At 36.1% G+C, this 22,026-nt stretch overlaps 3 protein-coding genes across 7 annotated transcripts in view; 1 reads left to right on the forward strand and 2 right to left on the reverse strand.

Moving 5' to 3' along the window:
- cobll1b (cordon-bleu WH2 repeat protein-like 1b) overlaps positions 1-7,168 on the reverse strand; it is a 68,571-nt gene extending 61,403 nt beyond the window's left edge. The window contains exons 1-2 of the mRNA XM_073854767.1: positions 6,906-7,168; positions 6,058-6,111 (exon numbers count right to left, since the gene is read on the reverse strand). Of these exons, the coding sequence (XP_073710868.1) occupies positions 6,058-6,111; positions 6,906-6,943 (92 nt within the window). The 5' untranslated portion in view covers positions 6,944-7,168. The remainder of the gene's footprint in view (positions 1-6,057; positions 6,112-6,905) is intronic.
- A 2,280-nt stretch (positions 7,169-9,448) lies between these two features.
- slc38a11 (solute carrier family 38 member 11) lies at positions 9,449-18,221 on the reverse strand. Of its 2 annotated transcripts, none has more exons than XM_073854813.1 (12): positions 17,879-18,221; positions 17,676-17,790; positions 15,564-15,638; positions 15,334-15,468; positions 15,175-15,240; positions 14,456-14,562; positions 13,507-13,586; positions 12,887-12,993; positions 12,676-12,738; positions 12,298-12,410; positions 10,776-10,907; positions 9,449-9,835 (listed from the first exon to the last, which is right to left on the reverse strand). In XM_073854813.1, the coding sequence occupies exons 1-12, from the start codon at positions 17,912-17,914 to the stop codon at positions 9,551-9,553; spliced, it is 1,314 nt and encodes a 437-aa protein (XP_073710914.1). In that variant the 5' UTR covers positions 17,915-18,221; the 3' UTR covers positions 9,449-9,550. The 2 variants fall into 2 exon arrangements, with proteins under 2 accessions (XP_073710914.1, XP_055071754.2); XM_055215779.2 differs by having other exon boundaries at positions 12,676-12,837; positions 12,923-12,993; positions 17,879-18,218.
- Positions 18,222-19,451: 1,230 nt separating this feature from the next.
- scn1laa (sodium channel, voltage-gated, type I-like, alpha) overlaps positions 19,452-22,026 on the forward strand; it is a 56,574-nt gene continuing 53,999 nt past the window's right edge. For 3 of the 4 annotated variants that reach the window (XM_055215376.2, XM_055215377.2, XM_055215378.2), the window contains exon 1: positions 19,452-19,683. The gene's annotated coding sequence lies outside the window, so the exon portion shown is untranslated. The remainder of the gene's footprint in view (positions 19,684-22,026) is intronic. The other variant, XM_055215379.2, reaches the window with a different exon arrangement.

The raw sequence follows: 22,026 nt of genomic DNA on the forward strand, positions 1-22,026 counted from the left end.
CAGTGCCGATCATTCAGAAATGGCCAAAGATCACATAACATTACATCAGAAGTGAGTAAACATTCAGACAGCTATTCGCACTGCTAACCGTCCATCCAGCTCTGAATTCCAACAACAGATGTCAAGAGAGAAAGAAGCCAAACTGCAGCAGTGCACCGCAGAGCTCTGCCAACACCTGTGAAGTTTCACATCTTGCATTCATATTCACAGTCTTAGCATTCAGATGAAGCTTAAATTCCTCTCATTTGTCAGTCTCTTCTATTGCCATTCTGTGTTTGCTAAAAACGTGGGTACGCTCTTATGAGTGCCTGGAGGAATTATAAAAATTAGACAAATATAGTTGCCATGAAACTAAAATAGCCATCGTCTTCTTTTCCCTTTCAGAAACGAGTCTCCGATAGCCCGTTTTTTGATTAAAGATTATGACTGCACATGAATTTGAAAAAGATAATGAAGTGCACATTTGTACAGAATTTTACATTTTGATTTCATAAAGACTTTAATAAATAAACATTCAAAAGGCAGGGGATATAACTTTGAGAATTATGAGGGACAACCTATTTCTTCAGCAATGAGATCTATGTGGGCCTGGTTATGAGCACTGGACAAACTGGATCAGTAATAAATCTGAAACGTTCATCTTTTCGTGCAAGCCACAGGCAGGCACATAGAAACAAACTCATGTTTAAAGGTGCCGCAGAATGTAAAACTGTATTTATGTAGGCATAGATGAATAATAAGAGTTCTGTACATGGTAATGACATATCGTGAGCCTCAAACACGATTGTTTTATTTTTTCTAACCTCGTACATGCAAATGAACACTGGAAAACAGGCCAATCTCAACATAACACCAACTGTGACGTTACAGTCGAGATATACGCCCCAACATTAAATTACACATATAGTGTTGTTACAATGCTAAAAACATTGTTGTGCCTGCTGAGTTAGTGCTATATGGTAGCGTTTAGGCTGAAGTTGAACTATTGACGTTACAGTTACTTTTTGCAGATCCATACTGAAAATATTACAAACTTATCACAGAGAAAAGTCCATTGACAATCTCCAGATAATTGATTATTACTCAAAATCTATATCTTCATCTGATACAGACTCAAACATAAGATCTGTTTGCACACACACAGAGCTACTGAAGAAGCTGCTCTGAGAAACAGCCAAGCAGAGCAGAGCTTAAAGGTGCTCTAAGCGAATTCACGTGTTTTAGACCATTAAACATTTTTTTGTTACATACAGCAAACATCTCCTCACTATCTGCTTGCTGCCTGTCTGCTGATCAAACTGTAAAATAGCGATCTCTGTAGACAGCCCAGGCTCCACAAACCGCAATAAAAACATAGTGGAGAAAGTGTTCCAGCCAATAAACGACAAGAAGGATTTGGGGGTGGGGTTGGGCGCATTCATGAAAGCACGGAAGGGAGGGGGAGGAGTTAGCTGCGCTCCGTTTGTTTGAAAAACAAACAAAAAGTGACGTCACACAGATTCGCTTAGAGCGCCTTTAACATTATTATTCATGACCCTTTCAAATAAGGTAATAATAGACCATTTCATTCTAATGGTGCATTCACACCAACCGCTGTAGAGGCGTGCTATTCGCCGCGTAGTTGGACGCTTTATTTGCTTCATTCGTGCGTGAAAGCCACGCGTGAAATTTAGAGACATGTCTTTAGAGACATTCACGCGGAAATTTGCTTCATGTGAGGGGCTTCTGCGACTCCGGTGAGACTCCACTCGCTTCCAGTAATCACGTCACTACTACAGCAAGGTCCTGATTGGTTAATGCGGCGTGGAAATCCGCCAAAGTTCAGATTTTTTAACTTGCGCGTTTCCAGCGACAATGCTCAATTCATGCGGAACGCCGCAGGATGCCTAATAGCGTCTTTGCATTGACTTAACATGTAAATCACTCGCCCTTGCCGCCTCTACTGCGTCTGGTGTGAACCCTGCATAAGAGGAAAATCCTAGGGTTGTAAATGGACATGTAAATCTGTCTCTGGATAATTTTTGCACTTAATAAAGCCACATACCTTCTATGTAGATATCGGAGAACAATTTAACAGATTATATCAATGCATTCTTTTCTTTGGCACCTTTAACCCAAGTGTGCAAAAATAAGAGAAATTCTGCAAGGATTTCAACATGGAGTTTCATTGCACACTACGGTTGTCGTTCTTGTGCCACAAAGTGCCCAACAAACCAGAATCCTGCATCCAAATGACACAACTGTTATTTTATGCAACACCTTTATCTCCGTAAACCCCACCTGCAGAACTAAAAGAAGATTTCTGGGTTTTAAAAAAAATCTGACTGTGCTTTTATAAAAGGCTTTCAAATTCACCATCACTTCCAATTTAAATCCTAATAATGCGGAGATGTGCTCATAGCCAACGTGGGAGAGGAAATGTGTGTGCGCATAAGAGCGAGAATAATAGTAGAGCTATGAGAACGTGCTGGAAAATATTTCTCAGATTTCATAAAAAAAATCCTTCCAGCCAATGGAACCCTTAAAGCTGACATCATCATTTTCTTGCTAAATCTAAAGCCATTGAGCACAAATTTCCAAACCCTAAAAGTCCAAAGTATGTTAATAAAGATCATATTTGACAGTAATGTGAACACAGGATTTTAGATCTCATCGCTCATTATATAGACGGCTACTCTGGCGCATGTGGTATGCGAGAACCACATAATATAAGTTATAAGAAAGATATTTTCATGTCTGTGTATGGCCACAATCTTGTGATTTTAAGACTGAAGTCTTGCCCCCAGTCATAGATTTGTACACAAGACGCAAGTACAAATACCTCAGAGAAGTTTGTCTTCAGTCATATCTAAGTAAATAAAAAACATAGTCTCTCCTCTTTATGAGATAACGTCTGTACAGTAGTACAGAAATGCAATTACATACTAATTTCCTCTGCAAAGAAATGAACCAGGAAAGTTTGCAGAGACTGCTTCTTCTCCCCAAACCCAAAGTTCATTTCCCATGACCCGCACATGTGTCCAAGAGCGTTTCTCAGCTCCGCAGGCAGGAAATGCATTGATGTCAAAGGTCGAGGCGATGCCTGCAACAACAGTGGATTTTAATTACGGACGCACTGTCTTATAAACAAACACAAAACCGGATGAGCAGAGATGAACAAAATGAAAACTCTGCCATTTACTTGTGTGAAAATCCTATAACATCATCGAATAAAGCTGTTGTTAATTCATTTCACTGTATGGAATAAAAGTGCATCGTCTAAAATGTCTTTTAAAAGGCACCTATTATGCAAAATCCACATTAATGCATGTTGTTGGCAATGTGTAAACACAACAACCCTACAATGAAAACAATCCACCCTCTCCTTCTTTTTAATCACTGTTTAACCAAAGCAGTCTCAATAGACATGCTATTTTGATTCTCTTGTTAATGTGACATCACACTGATAAAGCCCCGCCCACAGCAACTGACTGACTGCTTTATTTTAACCAAAAGCTTTTGTAAGTGTGATTGATAGCATGTTGTAGGGCTAATCCGATTGTATTCCCAGGAATCAGATCTATTTTAGCTGTAGCTCATTTGCATTTAAAGGTACACACATGAAAACAACGCTTTTTTGCTCCCACCCAAACAAGGGCATTTTGGACGTGCTATAATAAATGATCAGTGGCCAATTTTGAGATGAAACTTCACAGACACATTCTTGGCACACCTGAGACTACATTTTAGGCATATTATGTGCCATTTAATGTTTCTCAAAAGAAAGCAGAATGTTCATTTTTGCTTTAACTAACCTATCCTGACCAATTTCTCTGCCCAACATATTACATTGATTATAGGTTAAACAAATCATCTTTTGATTTCAGACCTCACAGTGTGCATCTCTAGCTCTTTCATTTGCACCCATGAAGATATGGGCAATTAACTTATTTTTAAAAGAAAACCCTACCAGAACCTTTCTATAGTAAACTATATACACATAGGCACTTTTAGTGCTAATACGGTATATGTTGAACATCACATGACCAAACCGGAAAACTGGTGTTGATTGCTTCCGGTTGCCGACACATGCTGTCATAGCTTATTATTGCTATTTGTAGTATTATTACTTGTTATTTTTTATTCTAATATCTGAATGTATGTGAGAAGAAAATGCCTTTGTCAAAAGCTATAAAGTATAAAAAAAGTTTGTACATTTTCTTCTACATAGGTTTAAGATGTTAACAAGCATATAGACTGGACATTGGTTATTCTCGTCTTTGGTAGCTCCTAAATGTATGAAATGTATGAAAACAGCACCATGTCAGCGTAAAGCATACAGAACCAGAAGCAATCTACTATGTTTAACAGTAAGTTGCGCATATATACCATATTGGTATATTGATTGTATACCAACATACAAACATATTAAGGTACATTCACATTATAAGCGACTTTGTCGCTGTGTGTCGTTCGTCTCTTTCAAAAGAGGCATTTCTAAATCTGGTTGTCATAAAGAAATGAGTACCGTCCACTCCAGTAACTGATGAGAGACAAATGACGTGACTCCACTGCTTCGTTGTCATTGGTAGTCACTCCCGAAAGTTTAATTTTGCATAAATTTAAACATTTCTCAACTTTGTAGCACGACTGGACACGTCCCATTCAGTCGCCAACGGTCACTGTTGCTCGTGTCGCCAGAAGTCGCTAAGCTTCCATTGAAATCAATGAGATTGCGTCGCTCTGCTACTGCTAGTCGCTGCTAGTCTGAATGCAGCTTTACTGTGCGTTCACACCAGCAGTGGTAGAGGCGGCAAAACACATTTTGAGTTTCCTCACATCATCACACGTGAAAGCTGCGTGTGAAATTCTAGTCATTTGAGACATTTAAGCAAAAATTCCCACCATGGGAGGGGCTTCTGTGACTCTGCTCGCTCCCTATAATCACATCACTACTAGAGCCAGCTCCTGATTGGTTAACGCGGCGTGAATATCCGCCAAAGTTCCGATTTTTCAACTCGTGTGTTTCTTGTGGCAACGCACATTCGCACCACACCATTTGCGCATGTCATGCCGCAGGATTCCTGTTCGCGTCTTTGCATTGACTTGACATTGTAAACCACTTGTGCTTGCCACCCCTTCCACGTCTGGTGTGAATGCCACATTAGAGCTTGGCAAAAAATAAATAAATCGCCGGCGATTCTCATGGGTATCTCATCAGTAAAGCTGGTTCGGTGATTAGTAGTAAATCGCCATCACCTGCTTTCAGATGGGGCGGCATTTACTACACAGAGCTGTATTTCACAGAGAAGCTAGGCAAAATCACATACATTATCGGAGGTGATTTTACACAATTTGAACGTGATTTTGCCTAGCTTTCGGTGAAATACGGCTCTGTGTAGTAAATGCCGCTCCATCTGAAAGCAGGTAATAGTGATTTACTACTAATCAAGGAACCGGCTTTACTGATGAGACACGCATGAGAATCGTAGGCGATTTTTTTGCCCAGCTCTAAAACATATCTTGTTTATTATCATGCACTGCAATTTTTCACATCAATAATCAACCAAAATCGCTCTCACTTTCTATCCTTTTGGTCTTTTGTAAATAAACCTTAAAAAAACAAAAAAAAAATTTTTAATGACATCCTCCCTGAAGTGACATCATTATGGTGAGAAAACAGCAGAAACGTGCGTAAATATTAGCAGTCATGCTTGTGTTTTTCTGGTTTGCCTCTCCTAAATTATAGAAGTATAATTTCTGTATTCATTTTACAGAAATCTTTATAATCTTGCTATATTGTCAAAAGTTTGTTTTCTGATCCATCAAGTTTAGACTCCTATGTAACTTTTCTTTGTATTTACACCCTCTGATAGGATCCAACCATTCAATTTCAAGTTTAACAGGATGTGTGTGAACGCATTGTGCACTTTCTAAAGAAACACTCTCTTAAACTGCAAAACAAACACTGATGTGACGTCTTAAAGGTTACAGAGTTCAAAAAGTACAGCATGTCACAAAAACCCAAATTAACTGCACACACAGATAAACTCAAATGAGTAAATGTTTACTGTTTACCTTCTGTTGCGCGTCTCGCCATCCATCCCATCAGTTGCTGTGAGATCCACGGCACTGTAAGACACAAATCAAACTGTGCATTCATTCATGACACCGCGGGACTGATCGAGAAGATAAACTTGATCAGTAAGTTCATCGGTTGCGTGGAGGTGTTTTCCCGGGGAGGAGGATCTCTAATCGGTGATACAGAATCTTTCTGCGGTTACAGTTTGCAACAGATGTGTTTTGTTTACTTTTGAGGGTGCACACGCGCCGGTATCACTCTTGACTCGTTTGGTGTCTTTTATAAGACGCGGAAAATTGAATAAAGAAACATTGAAATACTTGTTGCCACATGGTTGTCGTTTAATTTCTTGTCTTTTGATAAAGCCGAACGACACGGTTCGAATCTCGACACGGCGTTCGATTCATTAGATCAAAGAGACACAGATTCGAATCCCGACTCCCTGTTCGATTCATTAAACCCACACCGACTCTCGAGATGGAATTCTTATATCAAACCCAGTCGCGACATTTGATTAATAAGATTAAATATACAAGGGTTAACTGGACAGACGATTTTTTTTTTTTAGATCAAAGTGACACTGTTTGCATCCCGATTCACATAATAACCGAAGCGTTACGAGTTCGAATCCCGACTCGATGCCCCGATTCATTAGTACAGTAAAACGGGTGCGACAATCCTTCAAATATCGAGTCGTCATGCAGTTTCTTTGATGAAAGGATTCGGTTCGAATCCTGACTCGACATGCCGTTAGTTAAATCAAAGCAACACTGATTCGGATCCCGTACCAACTTACTTGACATAATTTTTTTCGTTGCATTCTGTGGAGAACACATGAACTTACCTTGATGGCCCTCGATGCGCGGTGCTGTCAACTGTCATCAGTCTACCAACAGATCAAACTCATCCTCATTATTATAAACTTCAACAGCAGATCTTCAAACAAACTTGAACCACTGCTTACTAAACCCTCTCACGTTTCTCAAAACCTCACTTTTGTCCCGTTACACCCTTTGGGACTAAAAATTCTGCAACTCCCACTATATTTCCAAAGTCCTGCCCCAGTCAACAGACGCTCTCTGTTCCCATTAAGCACAGAAAGAGACGACAGTCATGACACGATGGATAAGTTACAGCCATTCCCAGTCTTCCCATCTTCACACGGTGGGATGTGAATTTGCATGTCGCCCCCAACAGCAAGTCACAACAGACAATCTGCCAAATCCCATTTAATGCCAGTTTGTGTGCATTGCAAACGAGGTGTCATATAAATATCAGTATACAAGGAGAGTTGAGTGTCATGCAAGTGTTATAATTAAAGGATAAAAAATAAAAGTTAATTTGCAAAAGAGGAATTTAGGGAAAACGGCTTATCTAGCTAAACAATCCTGACTATATAGTGACATCTAGAGTTACAAATGTTGTAGTGCATTATGAGCCACAGTCTAATGCTTGCATTTAGTTTTAAATAATCATTATGCAATTATTTTTCATGCACACTGCAAAAAATGATTTTCAAGAAAAAAAGTCTTAGTATTTTTGTCTTGTTTTTAGTAAAAATGTCTAAAAATTCTTAAATTAAGATGCTTTAAATAAGTCTAGTTTTTAGACAAAATGTATCAAATGTAAGTGAATTTGTGGACAAAACAAGCAAAAAATCTGCCAATGGGGTAAGCAAAATTTTCTTGACTTTTTCTTGAATTTAGTGTTTAAGAAAAATGTTCAAGATTTTTTTGCTTACCTCATTGGCAGATTTTTTTGCTTGTTTATGCATAACATCACTTACATTTGATATTTTTGGTCTAAAAACTAGACTTATTTTTTGGGTCGTTTTGCTCATCAATAAAAAGCATCTTAATTTAAGAATTTTTAGATATTTTTACTGAAAACAAGACAAAAATACTAAGATTTTTTTTCTTGAAAATCATTTTTTGCAGTGTAGGAACCTTTAGTTCTAAAGGGGGAAACAATCTTAGGTGTCCCCACACTGCACAAAAAATTTTCAAGAAAAAAATTTCTTAAATTAATTCTTAAATTAAGATGCTTTTTCTTGATGAGCAAAACGACCCAAGAAAATACATCTAGTTTTTAGACCAAAAATGTCAGGTTTGAGTGATTTTGTGCATGAAACGAGCAAAACAAATCTGCCAATGGGGTAAGCAAAAAAATCTTGAACATTCTTCTTAAACACTAAATTCAAGAAAAATTTGCTTACCCCATTGGCAGATTTTTTTGCTTGTTTTATGCACAAAATCACTTAAATTTGATATTTTTGTTCTAAAAACTAGACTTATTTTCTTGGGTCGTTTTGCTCATCAAGAAAAAGCACCTTAATTTATGAATTTTTAGATATTTTTACTGAAAATAAGACAAAAAATACAAAAAAATTTTGAAAAAAATTATTGAAAATAATTTTTTGCAGAGTACAAATGTAAAGTTTAAACTCAAAATGCCCCACAGATAATTTATTATAACATGTCAAAATTGCCACTTTGTAGGTGTGAGCAAGAATGTGCCGCTTTGTGTGTGTCCTTTAAAATACAAATGAGCTGATGAAATCCAAACACTGATCACAATGATGGTTTGTTGAAATTGAAACTCAGTTGTGCTGTCAATTATCTCTCTCTGCACTAAATGGCAGTGCCGTGGTTGGATAGTGCAGATTAAAGGGCGGTATTATAATAAGATCCCCTTTTGACATCACAAGAGAAGCCAAATTCAACAACCTATTTTTTCAGATGCTTGAAGAGAATGGTTTACACAAAACTAAGTTACTGGGTTGATCTTTTTCATATTTTCTAGGTTGATAGCAATGGGGACCCAATTATCAGTGGCAGCTCGTGACTGCTCACCCGAGGGTCGCAAATGAAAATATGTGTTTGCTGCATCATGTGTTTTGTCAAAATAAGTGCCTGCTGCACACGCATCAACATCACGTTCACAAAATACACACAAGGCACTCCCTTAACAGTAAACTCTGATTACGCATGAGATTATGCGAGTATCATAAACTCTTTAGATGCATCTGCAGCAGGCACTTATTTTGACAAGATACGTGATGCACATAGGATCAATGGACGCGCAGAACACATATTTTGAAATTACGAACCACACACGATGGGCTACATACATGTTGTGACGAACTTCACACCGAGCACCCTCGAAAAAAGAAGTCGCCGGCTGCCACTGCCAATTATAGCACTTAAACACGGGAAAAAGATGGAGTTTCGACATATGTCCCCTTTAAGAGTATAGGTCATATACATTACATTATTTTTTGGATTTCCAAAAGCCTACAGTTGCATTCTGTTGACCGTAAGCCTGAGCTTTACAATGATACCTTGATAAGCACCCCTTCAAAAAGTATTTTGCCAATGGGTGTTTTTCTTAGCTGTCATATGTAATTTATTTAACACAAAATTTAAAAGCCTTAACATAAGAAACCAGCATATAAATAGCTCTACTTCAATGACTATGGCTATCAGATCTTCAAAAAAGACTGATATTTTGCGTAGCGTTCATGATCTTTAGGAAACTGCTGGTGGTGCTGAGAACCGAGCCGTTGGAAACCGTACAGTAGAACATCTCTGCTCCGTGCGAACAGTCCTGAGGGAAGAGCGCCATCATGATGACACCGATTATCATGATGCAAACACCCGCCACCAGGATGATGCTGGGAATGAGGTTTTCCCCACGAAACCAGCTGCCAGTTGAGAGCTTCAGAAAACAGGCAGAGGGGAAGATGAAGATGAGGGGTGTCGCACTCAGAACTCCCTAAGAAACAGGCACACACGTATAACCCAAATGTACAAACTTTTTAAAAAAATTATCTTAAGTCTGGAAGTCATAATTATAATGTGAATGTGCACAAGGCAGAATATTATTCAGACTTTACACATGACTAAGCTAACTAAGGAGTGGTTTCCCGGACAGGGATAAGTCTAGTCCAAGAAAAATGCTTTGAGTTGTCCTAACTGAAATCAGCTTGCACTGACTTAAAATATATCACTGCCAATGTTTTGTCTCAAGATGCATACCAGTAATGTTTTTGTAAGGTATGCTTGTAAAACCAACCTAAGTGTCCTAATATAACTACACACACACACAAAAATGCAGCGAGAAGTTTAAGAAGTCTATAGATTAAAACACATAATTGAGCTAGCTTAACTGAAAATAACTTGCAATGACAGATCTTAAATTATGCCAGTGCCATCGATTTGTCTCTAAATGCACACCAGTAATATCTTTTAATTTTTAAAGACATATTTATAAAAGATGCTTAAACATCTTAATTTAACTAAAGCCTATAGAGCTGGCTTTAAATAAGTCTTTGAAACCAGGTCTAGGTTTTGCAAGTCAATTTAACTTACTATTTTAAGTTTTAACTTAAGAAAGTTGGCATAACTTATAAAAACAAGTTAAAATTGTTTAACTTAATTTATTAAGTAAAAGTAACATAAAAATATATGTTAATATGACAAAATGCTGCATTTATTTACAGTGTAAGGCTTAGTCGTGGATTAATCTAAAGTTTAAACCCTGTCTGAGAAACTGCCCGTAAATGCTTTTTAGTTTCGTTATTTCACAAGAGTTCAGTCTAGATTAACATGTTAAATCTAAAACATTTCACATTTTAATTGATTCACATGTTCTATTTTAAGTACAAAGTATTATCTATTGTTGTTTATTTAATGTTACACAAAAACTTACTTACATTTAGTACCAGTACGATACCCAGACAGTCATAACAGAGGGATATCACAGTCCCTGCTGATATAATGACCATGGTAACAATGATGTGGGCAGTGTTACTGAGTTCTTCTTTGAAAAAGATATTCGAGACCACCTGGACACAGAATGAAAACCATCAATGAAGAACCAACTTTAGGTACTATAGGTTAAAAGAAAGATAAAATACGAGAACATAAGAAATGGTTGTAATATCAAACAGGAGGTGGCTGTGAGAAAGTCAGATGCCATAAAATCAGCTCTCCTAACTTGTATGAATCTACAGATGATTCTTCAATTACAGCAACTTTCTCATACTGTAAGACGTTGTTTTGTTTAAAGGTGCCATAGAATGTAAAACTGTATTTATGTAGGCATAGATGAATAATAAGAGTTCTGTACATGGCAATGACATATCGTGAGCCTCAAACACAATTGTTTTTTCCTTCTTATGTAAACCTTGTTCATGCAAAAGAAAACAGACCAATCTCAACATAACACCAACTTTGACGTTACAGTCAAGATGTACGCCCACAACATTCAATTACGCATTAAATTAATTAGAATGTTGTTGCAATGCTAAAAACGAAGTTGTGACTGCTGAGTTAGCGCTATATGCTAGTTTATGCTATATGCTAGTTAATGCTATATATGCATTTTGCTTGCAGGTCTATAGACGGTTTCAGCAGTAACAACATAAACAAGCGGCTTTCGTGGTCAACACGTAACTGCCGGTAAACTCCGCTAAGAATAAATAACAACAAAGTACTTTAAACGTTGCTTATTTATATAACAAGCAAAATAAACAACACGTAGATTACCTAGGAAACCAAAACATTTGTTATTTTCGATAAGGTATTTGTTTTAAGAGTTCAGTTTAGCAACTAGTCAGACCATTAAAAAACTGAAACCAGAAGTACAGTTCGGACCAGCACGTATCGCGTCACCGCACATGCGTCCAAACAAAGCGTCTATACTGAAAAAAACTTACCACTTATAGAAACGTCCATTAACAATCTCCAACCAATTGATTATTTCTCAAATTCTGTTTCATTGTCTGATACAGACTCAAGATCTGTTTACACACACACTGAGCTACTGAAGGAGCTGCTCTGAGAAACAGCCAATCAGAGTAGAGCTCAAAATTATTATGATCCTTTCAAATAAGGTAATAATTGAGCATTTCATTGTAAGGGCAAATCCTAGAGTTGTAAAGACGTTTCTGGATATTTTTGCACTTAATAAAGCCACAAACCTTCTATGTAGATATCAGAGAACCATTTAACAAATTATTATAATGCATTCTTTGGCACCTTTAAACAGACAAACTATAGTGTCATTCACTGTGTTAATTGTACCCCCTTTTTACTTTTTCCCTCATTTTTGAAAGATAAAGAAAGTTGCATTATATAAAATTCAACTTAAATGTGGTCATGACCATGGCTTTAGTTTTATAAGGTCTAATTTTTTAAGCTTTCAAATAGAACATGAATTAAGAAATCAATTACCTCACGGGTTACAAAGCACTCCAGAGGGAACGTGGTGATTATACTGACACCATAGCAGAATCGACCGAATGTGGCCAAGTTATCATTCCTGCAGTAGTTCTCAAATATATCACCTCACACGCAAGAAACACAACAGAAAAACATGAAATAGTGTTCAGAATCTCAATGCATAGTGTATTATGTGTAGTATGCCATAGCCCTATCCAACAGAATTCCCACAGTCAGGGAAACCATGGAAATAAATAAAAAAGCGATTCCTAGACCTAAAAAAGTCATGGAGGTTAAATCATCCTTTTTTATTAACGGTTGGAAAAAGTCGTGGAATTTCAATGGAAAAGGAAATCTGATCTAAGTTATGGTCGCCATTATTTCATTTACCTTGTGTGTAGCCGGTAAAAGTTGCATAACCCGCAGCTGCAAAGACTGCACTGACCACAAGAGCTGAGCCCACGGACACATGCGTGACGAGAGACCAGTTACTCAACGTGGGCTCCTGCAGTGACCCAAAGATCATGAAGCTGTTGTGGTGGCAGATAAAGGCTGAAAACAGATGCAGGGTTGTGTATGGTGATGTTGAGAGAATGCATACCTCTCTGAACACACTGAAATACTAATAAAGTCTCACCAAACGACATGACGGCAACTGCCTGAACGCCATTCCAGCGGGCAAACACCCATGCATCATCTGATGGAGGTCTATGAACAAAATATAAATAAAGCTGCTAAATAAAATATAAATAAAGCTGCAAACAATCAAAGAGGTGACATCATACTGACATCATACATACAGTGTGGACGATCATGTTGGCAATATTCAAATATATTCATCTGTCTAATATTAAGTAAAAAGTTATGCCATTTTAGTAACTTAGTTTTAAAACAAAGTATTTTCAACTTTTCCTTGTTATTTGATGCATTTACAGTCTTTTAATGTTATACTATCATAGCAACATGCAACAACGGCAAAATATCTCATGGAAAGTCAAACCAAAAGATGGATGAATAAATAACCAATAACAAGAGCTCAGAGAGGTCACTTATCAGAAATCAGCCTTTACAAGGGTAAATATTAGCCTGAGCTGCAGTCAGCAAATATAAGCATATGGTGGACATTATGTGTGAATGCACGCAGAGAGCGAGAGAGCGAGAGAGAGAGAGAGAGAGAGAGAGAGAGAGAGAGAGAGAGAGAGAGAGAGAGAGATTTCATACATCTGTGGTCCAAGTGTGGCTGCTCGCACGATTACCATGATGAGGATGGTAGCAGTCAAAAGCATGGACAATAAAGATACCTAGGACAGAGAAAGCGATAGAAAGAAATAGTTCACTGTACAATGTGACTAATAAGTTATAATAAGTTGTGTGAATTATTTGATGGCTATTAGTTTTGGTTTGTAATATACGGTGTAAGTAGTCTGCCATATGAACTGTCATTATATAGAAAAGTGCAGCAATTTTTATTTCTGTAAAGCAGTGGTTCTCAAACTTTTTCGATGTGCGGCCCCCCTTGTGTACGATACATCCCTTCCGAAAATGTAAGACATAAAACAATTCTAAAACGTATTTTTTTATTAAACAAAACATATTAAATTATACAACATTGAACGGGCCTGGCCCACCCAATCAGAGACTTGGCCCACCCTGGCCCCACACCACATAACAGCCAATCTTTTGGCCAAAAATCTGTTATATTAACAGACAAGACAATTATTCTTAAGAAAAACAGCATTTCTGATAAAATTAACATTTTTAGTTTGTAACAAGTTTGTTTTAGTTGATGAAAATAGTTATTTTAAAAGAATTGCCCATTTTTATCAAATCTAAAGTTACTTAATTGATACAAGATCTGTTAAGGGGTCAAAAAAATGACAGATGCAAAAAGAGAGAATGTAAAAAAAAAGGTTAACCACATTTATATATAAAGATACTAAATAGTTCCAAAATGTTAAAAATGAAGAAAACACGAACACAACAATAACAAACAACCCTAACAATTGTCTAAAATATATGATATTAACACTATAGACATGTGAGATTAAAGCATTAATGCCCCCCCCATACGAGCGGCCCACCTGGAATATCACTTGGCCCACCTTTCATCTCTGACATATAATATACATATAATTGCATTAAGAAAACTGAATTGTTTGTAATACGTCACCTTTCCCAGCTTTGCTATATCTCTGTAAAGAGACAGAGGGGTAGTGAATAAAATAGTGGTCATCAAAATTACAAAATGTCTCTGTGTCAAAATGTCTTCTGGTCCAACTGAAAAATAAAGAGAAGATGCACACACATCACACTCCTTAAAAAAAGTGTCTATTTTTTATCCTTTCTGTGAAATGTAAACTAAAGTCTTTATATTTTTATGCAACTTTGGATCATCAAAGTTTAATTTTACTTAGTATTTCAATCTTGACCTTTTATGATTTTATTAAGTCAATAATAAATATGTATACCACTGGGCTGTTGAATGCTTTAGTCTGATTGGTTGAGAAATGTGTATGCATTATTTTTTCATATACGCACACCTGACCTGTCAAATATCTTTAAAAAAACATCAGGGCGATGTTTGTAGTAACTGTGGTATAAGCAAAATGATTGACTCCAGTCATTTTAGTTATTTGAAAATAATGGTGTATCTGCTTCAGATTGTGCCTCATTACCACGTTGGTTGTGCATTATTTTCAAATAAATATTGTAAATATTCTTTACATTATCAAGGAAATATATTTTTACAGAATGCTCTTATATTATGTTGAATGATTTTGTAGAAAACATTAAATGGCAAAACATGACTTAAATTTTACAAACAGGGACACATTTACACACTACAAGACATTTACCCAATTTAAGCAAAAATAATTATTGTAAGCTTACCTCCTTGGATTCTCATAAACACTTTGGTCAGTGTATCACCTGTTATAATGTTGTAGCTGATCATTGCTGTATGTGGAAAACAATGAAGAAATTAAGTTTGTTTTCTTAAAAATCTCTTCATTTTGAAAGGAAATGTCTGAAATTGATAGCTATGATTACCAATGAATGGATACATAAACTGCAAACCAGAGAGAATGAAATATCCCGTCAGGCCAAATGTGCTTTGCACCAGAGTTTGATAACTCTGAGTCCCAGACAGATTTCCTCCTCTAACCAGCAGGATGATGGAGTAATCTGCAATACAATACAACATCTGAATTTGTCACAGCATACATCCTATTTTATCACATGTGTCTGACTGGACCGAATGAAGCATGCATACTGCATACCTGTGATGAAGGCAACCAGAATAAGCAACAGAAGGCCCAATGGGAGACCTGCCTGACTCATAGAGTATGGCAAACCTACAGTCAAACAAAAAAAGGTCAAAAATACGATAATGGGCTACAAACTTATAACAGATCTCACACATAAAAGAGTTCATAACTTTTCTCTAAACTTTTCTGTGCCTAAAGATATATCATGGGACTAGAAAACTATGTGTGCATGTTTTTTGTCCAGCCTCGTACATCATGTGAATGAATTGGCTGCTGTGCAGTCATATGATGCTGTACAGTGCGTGCAATCTAATCGGTTCTCATGTTTGTTTTGAGCTACTTGAATAGGCTACATGCAAACTGGATTAATAAAAAATCTAAAATAGAAATAAAAATTATCTTTAAATATACACTGTTAAAAATGTCTGTAGAAATTACAGCATTAATCTTACTGTAGATTTAAATGTGTTACTAACAACAGTTTGTTCAAAGTTAAATGAACATTAAACATTAACAAGTCTTTATCTTTACAGAATAAAACTAAAATAACAGCCTCATGCAAAGCATTCTGGAAACCAAAATCTGAAGGAGAAAAACAGAAAAATGATGATGAGCACAGAATGCTTTGCATGATGCTGTTATTTTATAGTTTTAAAGGCAAAGACTTGTTCATGTTTAATGTTCATTTAACTTTAAACAAACTGTTGCCAGTAAATAACTTAGATCTACAGTAAGTAACTGCAAACAGCATCATAACTACAGCAAAAAGTATTACAGTGAATAAGTAAAATCCGCAAAATGAATCACATAATGCAATTTTTGCATAAAGATATCTTGTTGAATCATGACCTTACGGAAAGTCGTGTTATTGACACAAAAACTTTTATTAATGTATTATCACTTGCACGAATTTCTATAAATTGTTTTTGTGGCACAACTTTCTTTTTCGCTTTATTTTATGTTGTTTTCTCATTGTTTTTTCTATTTTCTTACCATTGTCGCTTGGGGTTAGAATCACTTTCTGTTACATTTTTAGACATCCTAACCCCAACTACAGGCAAGAATAGTTTTAAAAGCAGAAGAAAAACATGTAGAAACCAATACATAAAAGTACATCCTAACCCAAACCCCAAATCTAACCCCAAGCGATAATGATTTAAAAATAGTAAAAAAATACAAACAATACAAACAATACAAAAAATGACATAAAAAAGAAATTCCACGGACACGAAAAACTATATGGAAATTCGTGTGACAACCCAATATCACGCAAATACGTGACTATTTCACGTATGGACCAACGTGAAAATGTCACGTTTTGCCGCGTTTGAACGTGAGCATGTCACGTTTTCTGTTTGTGTCACTGTCACGTATTGGTTACTCAACTTTTTTGTCCTAATTTCTTACTATTGTCGCTTCGGTTTAGGGTTAGATTTACATAAAATGATTTCCTTACCTAAACAAACTCTAACCCCAACGTCAGGCGACAATTGGTTAAAGTTTAGAAAATATAAAAGAATAAGTCTTGTATCTTTTTTTTTATAAACCAATACTTAAAGTGACAAATACTTAAAGTGACATATAACTCAAGCACCAAATCTAACCCTAAACCGAAGCGAAAATGTTTTGAAATTAGGACAAAAAAGTTGAGTAACCCAATACGTGACAGTGACACAAACAGAAAAACGTGACATGCTCACGTTCAAACGCGGCAAAACGTGACATTTTCACGTTGGTCCATACGTGAAATAGTCACGTAGCCTATTTGCGTGATATGCACAAAAAAAGCTGAAGTGCCATGGACACAAATAAATTAATCACATTTTTCGTGACTATAACAAGCTAACAAGACTTGCCGTGTAATCATGTTGCATAAATATATTCAGGTTTATTAAAAATTATAAGATATTTATTTATTTATCCATCACCATTATTTTCCTAGCAGGGATATTACCGACCTTCAACGTTAAAATCTTGTTGAAATAATGTCAGTTGTTTCAACATTGATTCAATTAGCAAAAACAAAAGGTAATTCAGCATTAATTCAGCCTTGTCCTTGACTTTGATTTAACGGTGAATCAACGTTGAAATGCCGGCTGGGAAGCATGAACGTCAAAACTTTACCGATAATTCCGGATCCGATGATGGAGTTTATGAAATTAAAAGAGGCTGAGGATAGCGAGCTTGTTCCTCTATTATCCGGGTCCTTTTGCAACAAAACATCTCGGTCATGATCCGTCTGAAATTACAAAAATTACACCAGGACCAGTTTCAGGGTCTCTAACAGTGTTTATCTATATGAAATTAATTATGATGCACAAACTCACCTGTTCGACGCGTTTTTCTCTGTCATTGTTTTCCATTAAATCGATCTGTATGGATGTTCATGTCACGGACTCGAGCGCCGGTAAAACTCGCTTCACTTCATTCATTCATTCCGCCCACTGAATAAAAAATACCCCCGCCTGGTTCCTCTCAAACATTGAATGTCTTTGAAAGTGATTTCTTTCTTCATTGATACACAAAAACATTAATCCGCCTTAGACCTTGAACTAATAGACCTACTTGCTCAACAGTCTTATCCAATAATCCCACAACATGGGAGAAAGGACCTGTAGTTTAGAAAAACATGCAATTTCATTTGTGACATTTTACAAATGGTCTGTTGCTAAATTGTATTGTCTAATAGCATGAACATCTATGTTTGTATATATTTGTTCTGATGATCTTTGTTTAACTTCTTCCACAAGTTTCTACCTCAACATCTTTACCTGCTTAGTAATTTTGCAAAGCTGTGAACAATACAGTATGAAGTAGGAAAAAACAATATAAATTGTATTTATAGAAATCAAATACAGCTATGATAATACACTAAATGTGTGCTGAATTAAATTTTTATATTTTTTGGGTGCACAAGTTATTTCAACGTACTATTTTAGAACTTAGTGATAGTTTGTTTGTGGTTTACTGTAATTTATTAAATAAAGTTTAAATTACTTTCTGAAGTTTGAAAAGCAGTTTGTAATTGTTATGCTGATGTTTGTCCACTAGGGGGAGCCAAAAGCATTCGTGTTCAGAGTTTACAGCCTTCATAAAACTTTGCGATAGTGCAAAGGGCACGTTTGTTGTTAAGTTGACTAAAATCTTACCAACATGCCCTCGTTATCTCAGAATAAAGCAACTAAAATATGTTTTACTTTATTTTAGCTCCTGGGTCATTCAATGCAATTAAAAAAGGTTTCATGTAGTGATTTCAAGTAAGACTCTATATAAGATGGTGTGTTCAGATTTAAGATTTATCATTAAGGTTTATTGGCATAGTAAAACGGATCTTTACATTGCCAAAGCATAGAAACATTCAATATATTTTTTACAAACAAATACATGAACAAACAAACAAGCGTATAGACAAACAAATACATAAAAATGTATAGATTAGGCTATATCTATGAGTCCGTAGTATAGAGTGTTAAAAAGAAGCTCATAACTGTAAATAAATTGCACTGATCTCTACAAACATATTAATAAATATTATATGTAAGTGCTAGTAAAGGTAAATATGTGCATTAACACACAGTAAATGTTGGTGCTATTAACGTAAAAATCAATTTACACATAGATGACGGACTTAAACGGTGCATTTTTAATGACATGCCATCTATTAGTGTCAAATCTGGCGTCAGTGTCAAACTCTGACAAGTTTCGTTTCATACTATGGCGAAGATCGTCTTAAGTACTTAATTATTCATAAGCAAATCCTTCTTCATTGGACTGGTGGTGTGCCACGTCACCACGGCCTTATTAATATTCACAAACCCTTGCGAACAGAAGGGTGACAAAGCAACGTAGAGCATGAGCTATTTAATATTAATGAGCAAAGTCTCAACCATAGTATGATTAGTAATTTCGCTCCCGGTCTGAGGAATAACCGGAAGCGCTCATCGCTGTGTTCCCAGGCGCATCTCACTTTTGATTTGTCTTGTGTGAAATTTATCCCAGCTGAAAATTCCTTGGATATATAACTTACCTGAGAAAAGTTGACGCACACTTTGGAGAAAACATTTTGGATGCTGAGGATTATTTTCCCTAACGGCGCATGTTGGCAGAAATTCCCTCATTTTGCTGTACGATGGTGAGTAGACCATGAAGTATTCATGAAAGCAATCAAAACATCTGTTAATACAGTAAAACAGTAATATAAAACAAACCTCGTGTTGTTATAAATTCATAATAATTATATCGTGGGTGATGGTTAAGCAGAGATAACTTTAACGCAAAATTAGACAAGTGCATTATTATTGCACAATTATCGTTTCATAATTGAATTTTTACCGGAGACAGTGTGATCTTTATAATGCCAATAAATAAGAAAGTACATTCACATGATATGTTTTTAGATTTGCTCTCTGACAAAATGCAAACTATCAACATGTTCACGTTCCATTTTATAATCATTGATTTATATCAGTTGTGTTTCTGTTTTATATGTTATTATGATATCTGTACATTATGGATTTGTTTGCGTATTCGACATCCATTTAAGTCAGTGCTAACTGCGCCACAGGTCTGTGCACTAAAATGAACGCAAATAATGTTTTAGGAGTTTTGTGCAAATGTTTCAGCCCTGATGAATAGTGCATAATGCCTCAATCTTTACTGGCTTATGATCCTGGTGTGGGATTCATGGAGATTGCATTTATCCTAACCCTGGTTGACGCCCTGAACGTTCACATTTCCAGCGATTGATTCCTGAATCTGGTGCAACAGAGGGCACTGCATTGCATAAACAGCTTGCTAAGTAGATTTCTAAACCGAGTTTGACTAGTAGTGCACAGTTTTGTTGAAAGTGCATGGTTTTATGAAAGTCATTTGCCGTTTGTAAGAAAAATAACGTTACGCAATTAACGTAGATATCTCAAAGAAATAGCGTATTATTGTAATGCAGCAACAAAAGTGTGTTTAATCTTAATTTCTCCTTTCTGCACGTCTGTATTTTCTGCTGTTCCTCCCACCTCCCGCGGAGCACAACAGTCTGGGAGGCGCCCACTTAAATTAAATCAGATATTTCCTCAGGCAGTCAGTCATAATATTAAGCCTGGCTTCACCAGTTGCATAAGACGAGAAATGAAGCTCACTTCATGATGCACTGGATTGTATTACACTGTCTAAAACGGGATCGTTTGATAGTTTATCTGTAGTCTCCCCAGTGTTGCAGCTGTCTGTGTGTGGTTTTAAAGAGCAGTACGTGAAAATTACCCTACTTACTGATATTTTCTAAATAGCTTTGTTGTATTACACTTAACACTTGACTTACCTTTGTAAAAGCATTAACAGTGAGGTGAGCAGAAACGCTTTAATCAGAAAGTCTGACTGCCTGTCAATCATTTTGCCCGGTCTAGTGTGCAGGCATCTGATTGGCTGTCTGTGGAGACTGGGGATTTGGGGTGTGTTTTAGTAGCGGAAGTTGCATAAGTTATATTAAAAAATGAAACAGATAATTTTAAATGTCAGTTGCGTATATTTCTTAATTGCCAGCCATTCCAAAGTATGCAAATTTTTGGTTAATATATATTTAGTCGGTGACTGACAGAGATGGAAACTCGAGTCGCAAAACAAACGAGGTACGACTCGACACATAATCATAAACATTTGAGTTGCCTTGAACTTTTAATTAAAGACTTTAAGATAACAACACAATATTATGTTTAAAATGCATCTTTAACCATTTGGTAACACTTTACTTGAAGGGGTGTTCATAAAAACTTACATGACACCTTTATAATCATGACATCCCTGCTGAAAAAACAATAAAACCATTACAGAAAATTCTAATGGTTTTCATTAAAATACCAATAGCAACCATTAGCTTTCACCATTAAAACCACTACACTGTATATATAGAACCAGTACATACCATTAGAGACCAACAAAAACCAATTCACTGTAGTGTGTTTTGGGCCATATTCCATTAGAATCAATAAAATTCCCAATAAAACCATTAGAATTTTCTGTAATGGTTTTATTGTTTTTTTCAGCAGGGATGACACATGTCGTGAACATGAAGGAGATTTTATCCATGTTTATGACAACTGTCATTAAGTGTCATTCATATAATTTTGCAATTTTTAACGCAAAGATGACATTGTTTGAGATGTCTTTGTTATGACAACTTGACATTAACCAGTACATCATAGCTTGTCATGACAACTTGACATTACCAAGACAACAACTGACCAATTTTTACCAGTGATACAAATTGAATTTGTCATTAAAATGTCATCCAGTGTTAATGTCATATAACTTTATAAAAGCGTCATGAATATTTTTCTTGACCTCAACTACAGTGGTACATATATAATGCGTCATTAAAATGTCATTTAGTGTTAATACTCTGTCAAATCGTTTTTTAACAACGTCATGACTATTTTTCAGACGTTGCATTTTGTTAAGGTATTTAAAATTATTTGACATAGTA

The sequence above is a fragment of the Misgurnus anguillicaudatus genome, chromosome 17 (genome assembly GCF_027580225.2).
Source record: "Misgurnus anguillicaudatus chromosome 17, ASM2758022v2, whole genome shotgun sequence".
Classification (NCBI taxonomy): domain Eukaryota; kingdom Metazoa; phylum Chordata; class Actinopteri; order Cypriniformes; family Cobitidae; genus Misgurnus; species Misgurnus anguillicaudatus.

Bases quoted from the DNA above. Each gene is read 5' to 3' on its own strand.
- slc38a11 (XM_055215779.2), bottom strand. From the start codon at position 17,914: ATGGAAAACAATGACAGAGAAAAACGCGTCGAACAG. The intron at 12,838-12,922 runs GTGAGACTTTAT...ATCTGTTTTCAG, and splicing joins AGTTGCCGTCATGTCGTTTG to CCTTTATCTGCCACCACAAC. The intron at 10,908-12,297 runs GTAATTGATTTC...TTCTGTGTCCAG, and splicing joins AGTGCTTTGTAACCCGTGAG to GTGGTCTCGAATATCTTTTT.